Here is a 14,187-nt window from a genome sequence, read left to right as displayed (position 1 = left end):
TGTCTTTCCCACCATGTTAATCACAGAAGTTTGAACCAGCTGTGTAAAGGTATCGTGCTCAGGTAAAAGCCAATCCCCAGGTACAAGGCCAAGTAAATGCTCAAATTCTCTGCCACACAATTTGAGATCTACACCAACATCCAGCCAAGGAAAGCACTTTGTGCAGTGCAAGGTAACAGTAAACTGCTATGATAATAACTGACTGTGAAACCCATGCTGCTTTCTTTCACAGCACCACATTATAGCACCAGCTGTGGCACCAAGGCACTCACTCAATCTCCTTTACCTTTCAACCTCCTCCAATTTTTTTTTTTTTTTCTTTCTCCAGAATACTTTCAAATTAACAGATAAGGCACTGATCTTGCTCCAAGCCAGCTTAGGACAGAAGCAGTCTTCATTTTTTGTAAGCCCTGCAAAGCATCTCTATCCCAAAAGCTCATTATGGACATCACCTAGAGATTTGCTTCTCTCCATTAATGCCAGGTCTCTCTTTTAGCTCCACACATAAATCTCTGCTAGCTCTTTTCCCCTAGTCTATAGCATGGCATTAAGGGACTCCAAACCTACAGTGTCAGGACACACTGCATCAGCAACACGCTTGGGATCTCCATGAGCTAGGAAACCTGCCAAATTCCACACCGTTGATGACATTTCTCAGTGGTGCAATAAGGCAGGAGATCTCACTTGTGTATCTTGCAGAAGAGATTTGACAAAGATTTCAGGTCACATGAACTTTTACTCCAGTTTTATAGGGGCCAGTGGAAAGATGCTCAGGATCTATCAATGCAGGTAAGTACTGCCAGGACCCCTTTACAGATTCAACAGTCTAGGCTCTTATTATATTGTCAAAATTATTTCAGAAAAGGTGCTGGCTTGGGCCAGTTAACACCTCCTTGGACCATCCCAGTCAGTCCAGGACTCAAAGATTTTTTCAGCACCCAATTTTGCAGCAGCCACTCTTCTCTGTCTTGCAGATTGAAAGAGCTCAGGATTGTGGAGATGCAGGACAGCTTTGTGTGCCCTCACTCACCTGCACTGGAGTCAGAAAAGCCTGAGGCCCCCCTTGTATTTTAACATAACACTGGATATACTCCTGATTTCATCCTCATCAATCATTTGACAAGCCAGTCTTGCTACACCTATGCTGTCCTCTGGGGAACTCCTGCTGCCTCCATCAGTGAAACAAGGTACAGAGGAGAGATTAGAGAATTTGTGAACTGTGTTACAGATGAGCAGAGCATGCTCCCAGTGTCTGGATGTAAATGTGGATCTGGAGAGCAAGTTGTCCAGGGAGTACCTAAAATCATTGATGATCCAAAACAAGCACTGATCTAAAACAATTTATGTTGATGGAGTTAAACCTGGACAACTTGTACTATAATTTATTATTCTTACTGTACTTGTGGCTTAGCATACAGTGAATTCAGAGCAAAATGCCATCAGTTCAGTGGTGCACACACTCAATATAAAATCACAGCCAAGCCTGAGAGAAGCTGCAAATGCCCAGAAGAATCCCATACAGAATTCAGGAGTTCTTTCTCCTGCACGGCAGCACTGCAATTATATCCACACCACTACCAAAATAAGGATACAAGAAACCACAGTGAGGCTGACAGGATAAGGGACACTGCAATACAAAAAACTTGATGGGGACAATGCTTTAATTTTCCATTTTTTCCACCTAAGAGGATTTCAAATATTTTGAGATTTATTTTTGTTTTTCCTGTCCTCACAGAGATACTGCAAACTACGATCTTCTTCACACTGCCCCTCTGCCTGGCAAAGGCAAAAGTTGTTTGACAGCAGCACTTCCAGAGCAGACAAGAATGAAAACGAGCAGAGGTGTGTTGCATCCCTGTGCCACGGCATGGAAACTCCAGCAGGAAGCCAGCAGCTGCTGCTGTTGGAGTGCAGGGCACTGGGCTTACACAGCATCCTCACAAGCAGCACACTGGGACCCTCTGCAACTCCAGGCAGGCAAAACTACATATTCTGTGCCCTAAAGGAAGCATTTCACCCCAAGCCCATCCCACTCCCAACTCCAGCACTGATGGGAACCCAGAACCTCCACACAGTGACAATGGGTCAGTGCCACTTTGGGCTCCCTCTGAACACACACCATTGCTTCAGCTGGGCAAGCCTGCTGTGCATCCAAGTGCTGCTGGGACCCAGCTTCAGTCTGTGTTGTGAGGGGGCTGCAAGCATAACACAAAACAGAACAGCACTGCCAGGGCCCCCACAGTGAAGGGGGGAGCAAAATATCCCTGTACACCATGCAACCTGCAGCTCTTTGGGAAGGACAGTAACAAAATACTTCCCCCTGAAAACATCTGTACACCAACACACTCAGAAAGTAAATCAGTCCCTGACAACAGCAGCCTACACTACTACCACAGTGGGCAGAAACACATACACAAATATATGTGTACCTAAACACATGTATAACAATAGATGTGTCTTGGAAAATGTACAGGTGAAACATAATGGCAGTGATAGAGCAAAGAAACTGCTGCCTGCTGGATGGCTTTTTATATCAGAATCTTTTTTCTTTAGCAAATGGGTCACTTGAAACCAGTGTCAGTCCCAATTCAATTTGTATGAACAGACCTGACTTCCTACAAAGCAGCTTCTGTTCACACAACTGTTTAAGAATAGTCTAGCTGAGTTGTGAAGAAAGGAGAAAGTCCTTCAAAATGGAAATGACATCTATTCCCTTGTCAATTAATTGATTAAAAACTTCCTGATGAGACCATAAAACCATGTCCCAATTAACTAGGGCTGAACCCCACAGTGAAGTCCTTACGACATCCGCTGCAATTTAAATTGAGTAGCTCAGTACAATCTACACCAAAAGGAATTCATAATGACTAGACTATAATTTCAAAATGTTATCAGTCTCCTAGTACTGAAAGCTGAGAGGGAGGCCGAAGATTTCTGCCAAGCAGCCAGAAACCTTCTGGCATTACAGTTGCAGACACCTTAGAGGAGAGCCTGAGTCCCTGTTTCTCCTGGGAACTTGCACAGGCAGCAGTCACGGAGTGGTGGCATCCCCTTCTCTCTCATTAGCATTCTGCTTGGTGTCCCTAAGAGGCAAAGTTGGAGAGTCCGGACAGACAGATCCCTCCACTTCTGCTGCTCCACAAGCAGGGCTAAGGGCAGGCAGAGAGCACTCCAAGCAATTTACCCTTGCCTTCCCTGGACCTCAGCCCCAGCTCCAGGTACCACGGCAGCAGAGGCTGGAGGGATTCAATGCTCAAGTTAACCTGGGAACTTTGATGTCATGACTATGGCTCCAGCCTGGAAATCAGTTGCCTACTTCTCTGGCCAGTTTTGTTCTGCTTGGCTCAAGTCAGAGCTGTTCTGATGCTATTCCTGAGACACATGCAGGTTATGAGGAAGAAACAAAACTCTCCTGATTAACACCTTGGTGGCAAGAGGCAAAAAGCAGCTTTATCCCCTACACAGAGACACCTTGGAGGCAAAGTCCTGAAGCCCTCCAGCATCTCTGCATCAGCAGGGCCTGGGGATGAGCCCTTGGGCTTACGTGGGCCCCCACAGCCGGCAGGAGGAGAAGCAGCAGCAGAGGGGCTTTCCCTGGGCATCCTTCCAGCTGAGCCTGCCCGTGAGGGTTACCCTGGGGAGAAGCTGGATGCGAAGGAGCATCCATCCCCCTGAGCAGACCCTTCCCGTGCCGCGGGCGGGGGCAGCGCTGGATCCCGCTCCGCTCCGGGGCGGGGGACACGGGGGCCGGGAGGGGGATGCGCTCAGCGGGCGGGCGGGCAGCGGAAACTTTTCCTGCTCCACAAGAATGGCCCTTTTGAAGCCCTTCTGCCCCACTGCACACTGCTAAGCGAAGCCAATCCCCGGCGCCCGGAGGCGCAAAATCCCCTTCGAAGAAGAAAAACCCAGCACCCCCCACCCCCGGTTACACAGGCACGGGGGAGCGGGGAGGGAAGAAAAAGAAGGGGAGAGGGGGGAAATAAGGGAAGCACAGAGGAGCCGCCCCCGCCCGCGGTACTCACGCTGCTGTTGTGGCCGGACCAGTGCACCATGGCCTGGTTGTGCGCCGAGTCTCCGGCCAGGGCGAAGGTGGTGCTGGCCAGCCGCAGCTCCTCCAGCCCGAAGCGGGCGGCGCCGCCGTCCCCCGGCTCCCGCCCCGCGGCGCCGCCCGGCCCCGGCCCCGGCCCCGCCGAGCCCCGCGGGCTGCGGCCCCAGCGCCGCCGCACCGAGCCCGGCCCGGGGCCGCCCGGCCTGGGGGGGCCCTGGAGCGCTCGGTCCTCGGCCGGAGCCGCCGCTGCCGCTCGGGGACGGCGCTCCCCGGCCACTTTCTCTGGCTCCCTCGGCACTCGCCGTGTCTCCCAGCCGCTGAATTGCATCCCCGCGGGAGCAGGGGCGAGGGTCGCCTGCAGCCCGGCATCCTCCGTGCCGGCCTCTTGCCCTCTCTCACCTCCCTTCTCCCCGAGGAAGCTCCTTTGCTCCTTTTCTCCTCTGTCGGTCCTCAAGTGCATCAGTAATCCCTGCTGCGGCTGCTGCTGCGGCTGCACCTGGGAACGGCAGGATCTGCAAGTTATTTCTGCGCCGGTAAAGCCATAAGTGAAGAGGAAAAGCCATGTCCAGTACAGGAGAGCAACGTGCCAGGCTGGGTACCAGCCAGCAACTTTTTCCATCGCTGCCGACTGCTGATGAGTGCGAGGGAGAAGGAGCAAGAAGGAGAGGGCAGAGCGAGGGAGCCGGACGCTGCCGATTCCGCCGCCGCGGAGTAAGCACGGCGAGAACTCCACGTAAAGTTTCAGACTCTTCTGTGCTAGATGCAGCCGAGGGGTAGAGGAGATTACTTTCTTCCCACGTCTTTTTTCCCCCCCTCTTGCTTCCTTTATCTTCTTTTGCACTTTTTCCTTTCGTGTCTTTTTCCCTTCTCTTCTTTCTTTTCTTTTCCTTTTTTTTTTTTTTTCCCCAAGACTGGTGTTGCTGATGAGGCTTGTGATGGAAGGCAAAGCCACAACCACACGGGGGAGGAGCTGATTTGAAATCAGAGAGAGAGGGAGAGAGAGAGGAGCGAATCGTGGCTGGTGATTTCTCCCGGCTGCCTCTGTGGAAGTCTCAGCTCGCTCCTCTCCCGCTCGCTCTCTCTCTGCCCCCTCTCCCTTCGCCGCTTGAGCATCACACTCCTCCCGCAGCCAGGCCGCCCCGTGTGCCGGGAGTGGCTGCTCACTCACTCCCCCTCTCTCGCACACGCTCCAACGACGGACTTACCCCAACTTTCAAACTCGTGTCATCCCATCCCTTCCTCCCCTGCGCTTCCCGTCAGCTCAAGCCCCTAAAGCCGGCTCCGCAGCGTACTGAAACCTCCGCACAGCGACGGGAAGCAGATGTGCAAAGTGAAGGAACAGTACATGCGTGTGTGTATATAGTCTTCCCAGAGGAAATGTTTTAATTCGAATAATTAAGTGCCCTTAAAGGTCTGAGCAGGCTCTGAAATAACCCTTTCTTTCTCCCCCTCCCGTGATTTGTGTAAGTGCACTGGAGTAGCTCAGAATAGGCACCTGTGCTTGCTTTTACAGAGGGAAAGTTGCATTTCTGCCCTCTGTTCCCTCCCCCGCTTATGCTTCACTGTACTGTCGCGTACAGTAGCTGCCGATGCTTAAATAAATCACTCATGCACGGCAGAGATGTACCCACATAAATGCTGATGGAGACAGGGACAAGCTTTTGGAAATGAAATGACAGCGCTTGGTGGAGAGGGAGATTCCCTTCCAGCGGTTTATCAGCAGGGAAAAAAAAAAAAAAAAAAAAAAAAAAAAAAAAAAAAAAAAATAAACACCCTTGTTGGTTTAGCTGTCTCTCCGGCTTTCAGGACCAGCAGTTTCACCCGCAGGAGCTGCGCTCCTCTCTCCGTAGATGTCCTCCCCGCAGGGGGAGCAGTGACAGTGGTGGCCGGAGGAGATCCCCAGGGGCTGGGGCAGAGCCTGGTGCCTGCTGGCCACGGGAGCTGCTGGTCCTGAGCACAAACAGCACTGCTGGCTACTGCCTACACAGCAGGACAGGGCCCTGAGCTGTGACAGGCACTTCCCAATACCCATGAAAACTGGAGGGAATTGAAAGCTGTTCCACTGAAATTATTCCATCCCCGTCTGCCTGCTCCCACTCATTCCCATTTGATTTACAGGAGAGTTTATTTTTTAATTAATATTTTTAACACTTCCTTCCTGACACAGAAGACCTTATTGATTTTCTTTTTTTCTTTTTTCTTTTTTTTTTTTTTTGGCAGGGCATTTCAGAAAACGATTTACAGATTTGTTCCACATTCTTCTAGAGATTTCACTCAAATGCTCACTGGTGACACGTCTTGGGATATTAGCACAGGACCAGAGGTGAAGGGAGACTCACAGTAATTCAGGCTGGGCATAACTTCATGCTGCTTACAACAATGATGGATTGTCTGCAGTGTAACCACCTGACCTCAGCTAAATCTAGCAATTAACTGCATACCTGTTTCCTCATCTCCCAGCTAAATGGTTACTATTAGTTACAGCCTGTCGGGTAATAACAATAATTAACACTCACGCTTAAACAGCTCCTTTCCTTTAGTAAGCCCCAAACTCCTCACAAAGGCCCCTTTTGGGGGAAACTGGGTCAAAGTATGATCAGCAGAGTAGTAATGATTGGAGGTGGAGCTACCTTGTTATCAGCCCAATCCTTTATCTTCTGTTCAACAGATTGAGCAGGTGGATCTATCCCAGAGGATCAACTAAAAAGTGTCACCTTCCCAGCACAAGTCTCTTAAGGAGGCTTTAATCTAAAGGAATGAAATTCAGGGATGAGTAGGTGAGACAGAAAAAGAACTTGGAAGAAGGAAATTAGTAAGAGGTCAGAGGAAATTTCTCTTGGGATTGTTATAGAGGTTTGCATGTCAATGAGTGGCTAAGGCTAAGGAGAGAAACAATATAGCTGTCTCATTTAGGCAGATGATTATCTCTGCATTGTGTTGAGTGGCCATCGAGTGATAGGGATGTGCCCTGAGCACATCTTATGCAGTGTGCACACACTACACCTGCAGAGCTCTTCAGCAAATGCACAACAATCAGTCATGGAGAGAAAACACTGGATCCAGCTTGAGGACCACAGACACATTTTCCAGCTTAGACCTTGTTGTGGATGGACACAGGACAGACACAAACAGTATGAGCCTTCCCCTGAGCCCTGTTTTCAGGAATTACCAGTTTAGGAGATTCTAACAACAACAGAAACTGCACCCGATCCCTTACTTTTAATAAGTAATAATATAGTAGGACTTTTAATGGACCTGTCTTCCCAAAATTTGTCTAATCTGTATTTATACTCTTGGTGTCTGAGGCAAGCTGTGATAGTCAAGCTTACAATCTGATTCTGTGTACTTTTGAATACTCGTGGTCTGCTCTTATCTGAGAGAGACATTTTAAATCGCTGTAATCTAATCTTGCTGCCAGCCATCTTTTGCCACAGATGATGTGATGATTGAGGCGTCAGAGATAAGAAAGCGGAGTCTTTGGCACAAAAGAATAATCTGCTGTCCTTTGATGTAAGGGATAGCTTTCTCAGTTGGGAGCAGGCACCGAGTTCCTGTACTCAGACAAAAAGAAGCTGCTGTGATGGGACTGAGCTCCATGGCTGTGCCCAGAGAGAGGAAAGGCTGCATTCATTGGTACCCAGACCTGAGGCACCACCTGATCTGATATTTCAGTACCACATGTGCAGCTCCAGCATCTGGTGAGAAGGTGTTTTCCGTGAGAGCTGCTACACTACCTGGTCAGGAGACTGTTCTGTTCCACATGTCCAGTATTGCCTGGGGAGAGGGGATATGACCAAGCCATAGGAACCATGGAAGAAGAGGCAGGTATAATTAAAATTGCAGGGTCTAGCTGGCCTATTCAGCCTCTGCCTTTGCCAGGATGAGCGGTGGCTGTGGGTTTTCATCTGCACCAGGAGGAACTACCTCAAAGCCATAGATCTGCACATGCACAAGAGTGTTGGGGAGTTTCTTGCTTCTGGGTTCAGGAAGAATAAGCTGGAATCTAGGGAAGGGAGCAGATGCCATTTCTAGGTATATGTTGCAGTGGAGCAAGTATCTTCCTCAGGATTTATATAGCCTTGAGAAGAGAAGCAGGAACAGCTTGAAATGTGGATGAGTACACAAATCTTCACGTGGGACTGGGCAGGTTCTGAGACAGGTGGAAATATGGGCTTGGTCAAGGACATAAATCCTTATGACAGTGATTGCAATAATCTGCCATCTGCAGGAATCCTTTCCCCTGGAGTGTTTCATACTCGCAATCAGAGACTACTTTTGTGAAAAATGTGCTCCTGAGAGACTTCCTGGCTCCACAGCATTTCTGTCTCCTGAAACGTGCTAGACGATGCACCCTGTGTGATGGGAGCACCTCAGGGACTATGCCAACCCTGCCTGTGCTGTGATGGAAGGAAGGGAGAAAAAGGAATGAGAGAGGATACAGAGAAGGAAACGGAACTGGGTGGGCTTAACCAGCTGAGTTTGTAGTATAAGGCAGGGACATAATATAGCCTGGCCTTTTGTGAATCTGAATGCTTTTAGACAAATGAGTATAATCTTTCCCTAGTAAATATCTGTATCGTCAGGATTTTTTGAATCTACACTAATTTTAAATAATGACATTTCTCAGAGAAGACTGTGTAATGAAGGGAGACCAAGAACAACACTGCTCCATTGATTCCTATCAAGCCATGGTGAGTGATGAATACTGTAATTTGACATTACACATAATTCCCCCAAACAGAATCTCTGTTAAAAAAAACAAACAAACAAATCAGGATACAACAGGTCTTGTTGCAGTTTCCCTTGTGGGGAAAAAATTACTTTCAGCTGTAAATATCACAAAAACTTGAGTGTTTGTTTTGTTTTGTTTTGTTTTGTTTTCTAAATAGGGTTTGGATGCTTCATACTTTAAATAAAATAAGGACTAATTTTATATATATATATATATATATAAAACCAATTACTTCCTAGTGCTTCTTTATTTCACTGAACAAATTGAAATTATTTATCCATATGGCTTATTTTGTAGGAATAAGTAGATATTTGTTAAATAGGTGTTGTTATAAATAAATCCTATTACTTATATTGGGGCAATGTATTTGACAAAAAGTGACCAAAATATTTGAAAAAAATCTGTAACTGAAAGAAAACCTCTATCTTCTTTCCACTGAGATTCATTTCCCTTCCTCAGACTATTTTTGGAAAGATGATTGAACTATTTATTTTTGACACTAATAATTCCTCTAAATTAATTAACATGAAATCTCTCCTTTGTTATTCCACACAATCAAATGCCAAACCAGTGCTGTCCTAAAATTAGGCTGGTGCAGCTTTTAACAAGGGCTCCTATTCATCTGCAAATGTGTTGCAATTTTGCTTTAGTTGCCATAAATATTAACAGCGAGGGCTTTTTGTTCTTGTACTCCCTCTTGCTGCAGCCTGTTGCAAAGACTGAGGTTTAAAGTTATCTCAAGAAAAGGGCAAGAATTTGATATTTTATAACTTTGAGCCATTTTGCTTTGCTAAATCCTCAGATAGGGAATTCAAACGTCCGTGTATCTGGCAATGAGGCTGGGGGCTGAGCAGATTCATTCAGTGGGATTGCCTCCAAGTACAGGAAAGTGCTCAGCACCAATACCTGGTTGCAGTTTTCATCAAATCCTGTTTATATTGAAATATCTAGTCTTGCTTATTAGCCAGCAGCTCTCTCTGAGGACAGTAGGACTTGTCTAGATTTTCTCCTCTGGAAATTCTCTTATGTAATTCCTCTGTTTCACTTCCATTTCTGGATCCAGAGCGTTTTCACACCATCCAACCAACCACAAATGGGACAGCAAACCCCACACTCGTGGTACAGGGTCTGTTTTTACTCTCTGGGTTCAGACCTCCTTCCTGCTCTTACAGCTGCAGGCAGATACTCCCGGGACCAGCTGTGCCAGGTGATAAAACAAGGGTGGATTTGCCATGGGAGGAAGGGAGCATTGGAAGGGAGTTACCCTCTCCAGAGAAGCTCCTACTCCCAGTCAGGTGCTGAAGCAATACTCATGTGGCTGCACAACTACCATGTCTGTGCTGGTGTGGAGTCCAGCACTCTGCCACAATCCTGGGACTGAATACTGGTTCCTCTCTTGTGATATCTGCTTCTCTGTGCTGGTCTTGAATTTCACTGTTGCAGTGATCCTCTCCCCTTGTGATCTGGACACATCAATCCATTGCCACCCTGTGCTCCTGAGTTTTGCTTGTCTATCAGGAATTACCATGGGATTTAGGAGCAAAAAAACCCCACAGGGCACAGAAGACACAGTGGATGAGAAAATCTGCTGCTTGAAATTCCCAGCTGACATTCTCTCTTGATCAGCTTTTGCAGCCTAAGAAACCTGGAAAGCTGCCCTGAAGAGCTGGTCTTGGATTCTGCTGGGTTTCATAGTTTGTTGAGTGTGAAGTAGAATTGCAAGAGCTGCACTTACATCAGGACTGCACGCACTCAGCTGGTGCTCTGAGCTTGCAGCTGAGGAGAAAACTGAGCTGGAGCTCACAGATAGAATGGGCTGCATTACAACAACTCTGAAACTAGTAAACATTGGCAAAAGGAGGAAGCCTGAGGTGTATCTTGTAGTCAACTCATTCACCACTGCCAATATGAATGATAACCACAGGGATGACCCAGCAATTGTCGCATTTCATCCTGACTGTTTTAAAGCAACCCCATAATACCCAGAGGGTTTTTGCCATCAATAACTAAAATGTATGCTGTGAACACTTCCAACCACATGAAAGGCAAGAATGCAACCAGGAAAAATGAGAATTAATTTAGCAAGTCATGCTTGACCAACCTGAAGGTCTTCAGCTACTAAACAGCTGACTATTTTAACACAGGCTCCAGCACAGTCTCATGGTAAACTGAGGATTATGGCAGGTTTTAGCAATTGACAGAGCTGTGGAAGTTGGTTGCATTGCAAGTGTCAGCAACTGAGAATCAACTTACTAGAAAATGTCTGGGGTTTGTATTGGGGTTTCTCTTTGCAAATAAGGCAAACTGCATATTCAAATGTAATGTTACTACCAGTGGTGGCACACACTGCCAAACAAAAATTGGAGACTGTGCTCTAACATCCTACATTTGGCCATACTAGATAAACTGGCCATTACCTGACTGTTATTCCTGTGGGAATGTATCTTTTCTATATCTGACTCTGAGCAAGTTCCTTTCTCTTCTTTTTGTTGTGTGGAGATACAAACTGCAAACTTTCCTTTCCCTGACCAACAGAGGGTCTTTGCAGCTATTCACAATCATTTGCAAGTGGCTTACCTGTGTCCACTGAGTCATTTTCATTCCATCATCTTCTATTCCTTTCCAGTTCCTCAGGAGAATCATGGCTGCTGGATGCCTCTGATTGTCTTTGCAGCCTTGCAAATCTGCAATTTGAAGCAGACTGATCAAGTGCAGATAATAGTTTCCTGTGAACAATAAATATCAGTCAGAGCCTGACCAGCCTTCCACAGAGTCAGGGTACTTCTGTAACATAAATCTTAAAAGCCTAAAAGGCAAAAAATCATTTGTATTTTCTTCCTTTTTCAGAGAATACTGAACTTCAGTTGTCACTAGGGAAGTTCACCTGAAATTCTCTCAACTCTGGGTTTATCTGCATTGACAGGACAATAAAAATTCTTGTCTATCACTCTACTGCCATCACCCTTGGCTTCTGCACTTGGTTGTGGAAGAATTTAACGGAGGTAAGAGAATAATGATGAAGAGAAAAAGATTACAAACTTAATGGCCTGTGAATGGTGTTTATAGTTTGTCATCGTTACAGATGGTGTTTTCTTGCTTGTGCACCTTGCTTGATTTCTCTTAGCCAGAAGTGTTGATGAAGTGGAAGTTCAAAGTACAACTAAAGATAAAATTCCTAATAGAAGAAAGAAACCTTTTTACTTTAAACTACCTTTTTACTGCAAGAAAAGTAAAAAATAGAAGAAAAAAATGAGAACCCTTGAGGCTGATGGAAGATGTGAGCTTGCTCATTGACAGTACTTTATTTCAGAACTGAAAAAATGACCAGAAAAAAATTTCTGTGAGGCAACTCTGTCCTGCTTCACTGATGCATTGTTTCTCAAGTCATGGTCAGAAATCCTTTTCTGGAGACAGTTGCATCACTCACAGGTCAACCAGCAGAGCTTTCCATACACACACTCCCATGGTACACAGTCAGGAGAGAAGGATCTGCTCATCAGTTAAACCTGTCCTCATTTACTCTGCCATTTCTGCCTAAAACAAGGTGGAGGACACTCACATGAATTTTGCTGCTAGGTGATAACCAGGGCAGACATCCACACCTGAGCGGCACAGCGCACAGTCAGAGACACTTTCCCTATTGGGGCATCTGTTTGGAGAGTTAATGTTTGCATAGGATCTATCTGGCCAGAATCCGAGGCAGATGAAGAAAGGGAATTTTCCTCTCACCTTTTCCCCTTCCAGCCTGGCAGCTCCTTCAGCAGCTTCTCAGATCTGTGGCACCCAGCTGTGATTCTGTAGCTTGGTGGGACAGGGAGAGATGCACCCTCCAAGGAGGGAGGAGGAAACAGTCATGAGACAGCTTGTCACTCCTACCTTTGTTGAGAAACTTCCAGAAGGAAGGAATTGGGATGTGTAGGGGAAAATCAGGAGAAAATGCAAAGGAAGTCTGAATTTCCTTGTTGTCAATCTTTTCATCAAGAATCGTGAAGTGAATTTCAGGCTCCCGATGTCATGGGTTTATGTAAGATTATAAACATTCTTCATTTTCTTTCATTTCTTTAAAAGAAATAAGAAAAAATAACTAGTCGTCTTAACTGTGGAGAACACTACAAAGACAAAGCTCTAAATCTAATCTGAAGTGTTCCAACACAAAAACAAAGCCAAAGCAGTAAAATTAAAATATTCCACTTGAGCATTTCAAAAAGAGTTTCTCTTTCTTTTTCTCCCCTTTAAAAATAGTCTCTGGAGCTATTTTTGCCAGCCACAAAGTTGTTGGTTTCTTTTTTTTTAATATGTGTATTTAAACAAATAAGTTTATCTTACGTACATATAGATAGATACGTAAAAGGGAAACAATTTTTTTTTTTTTTTTGCATCTGGACAATCTGTTACAATCACCTTGAAATGAATATTAGTTTTCTGAATCTCTTTGGTCCCTTTTTTAAACTCCATTTGGCATGGAATGAAAAAAAAATCAGTTATTTGTGTGATTTAAATTAATTAAGATGTTTTCCAGAACACCTTGCAATATAAAAATAATTTATTTCCATATGTTTGGTACTAGATTCTGTTTTGCTCACAGGGCTTAGCAATTTATCTGGGACATCTGTGGGTGCAGCACCTGAAAGATTAAAGCTCATATACAAATATTTGTTTCTGGTAAACAGGGCACTGATAATGTAATTTTAGGGTTAAACTTGATATTAGGTATAAAAGAACTCTATAAAATGATTTCAAAATAGTTAAAAATTATGTCAGATTTTTATCAAAACCTTGAACAAAAAAGAGAAAGAAATCCCCTCCTCATCAGTAAAAAACCCTTTCATCTAGAAAAATGAGATTTATTAAATCAGGATGATGAAAAAACAATAACTCTGTCAGTTTAATACATGTATACACACACAAAGGTCAATAAATAGCCCAAGTAATGGAAGGAACTCATAAGCAATGCTTCTGCTGATTTCATTGCAAGCATTTCCTGAGATTACATTTATTTTTGTGAGTATTGTTGCTTGGAAAGCTCTGTGTGTTTAATATCTATTCTCACATCGAGAAAGCTTAGGGGGAAAACTCCATTTGCATTTACTTTCATGTAATTAATAATAATTCAGGGTTTGTGCCTTTCTTATGCCAAAACTGTGCTTGCCAGTGTTTGCAGCGTATATTAGTCCAAGTCTGAATCACTCCGATTTCCCCCTCTGTTTGAAACAATGTTTGTTCAGAAGATATGAAGTGTGCTTCTCTTTTGTCTTCATTCAATCCAGACTAGATTTGAACATTTTTATCCAGACTCCTGGATATTCTGCTTTAAAATGGCTTCAATTTTCCAATCTGGCCAAGTCTCCGTGTGCATTTTGGTTCCTTTATGCCTGATTGCAATCAGTGGGAGCCTCGTCATTGATTT

General features: G+C 45.3%; 1 protein-coding gene across 3 annotated transcripts in view; it reads right to left on the bottom strand.

Moving 5' to 3' along the window:
- Positions 1-5,158, bottom strand: part of LOC134421856 (VPS10 domain-containing receptor SorCS1) — a 258,672-nt gene extending 253,514 nt beyond the window's left edge. Inside the window, exon 1 of one of the 3 annotated variants that reach the window (XM_063163233.1) lies at positions 4,023-5,158. In XM_063163233.1, coding sequence (XP_063019303.1) covers positions 4,023-4,667 — 645 coding nt within the window. In that variant the 5' untranslated portion in view covers positions 4,668-5,158. The remainder of the gene's footprint in view (positions 1-4,022) is intronic. The other 2 variants (XM_063163235.1, XM_063163234.1) reach the window with 2 other exon arrangements.
- Between the last annotated feature and the right edge of the window lie 9,029 nt (positions 5,159-14,187).

This window comes from Melospiza melodia, chromosome 9 (genome assembly GCF_035770615.1).
Source record: "Melospiza melodia melodia isolate bMelMel2 chromosome 9, bMelMel2.pri, whole genome shotgun sequence".
In the NCBI taxonomy this organism is placed as follows: domain Eukaryota; kingdom Metazoa; phylum Chordata; class Aves; order Passeriformes; family Passerellidae; genus Melospiza; species Melospiza melodia.
This window is presented reverse-complemented; position numbering and strand designations above follow the sequence as displayed.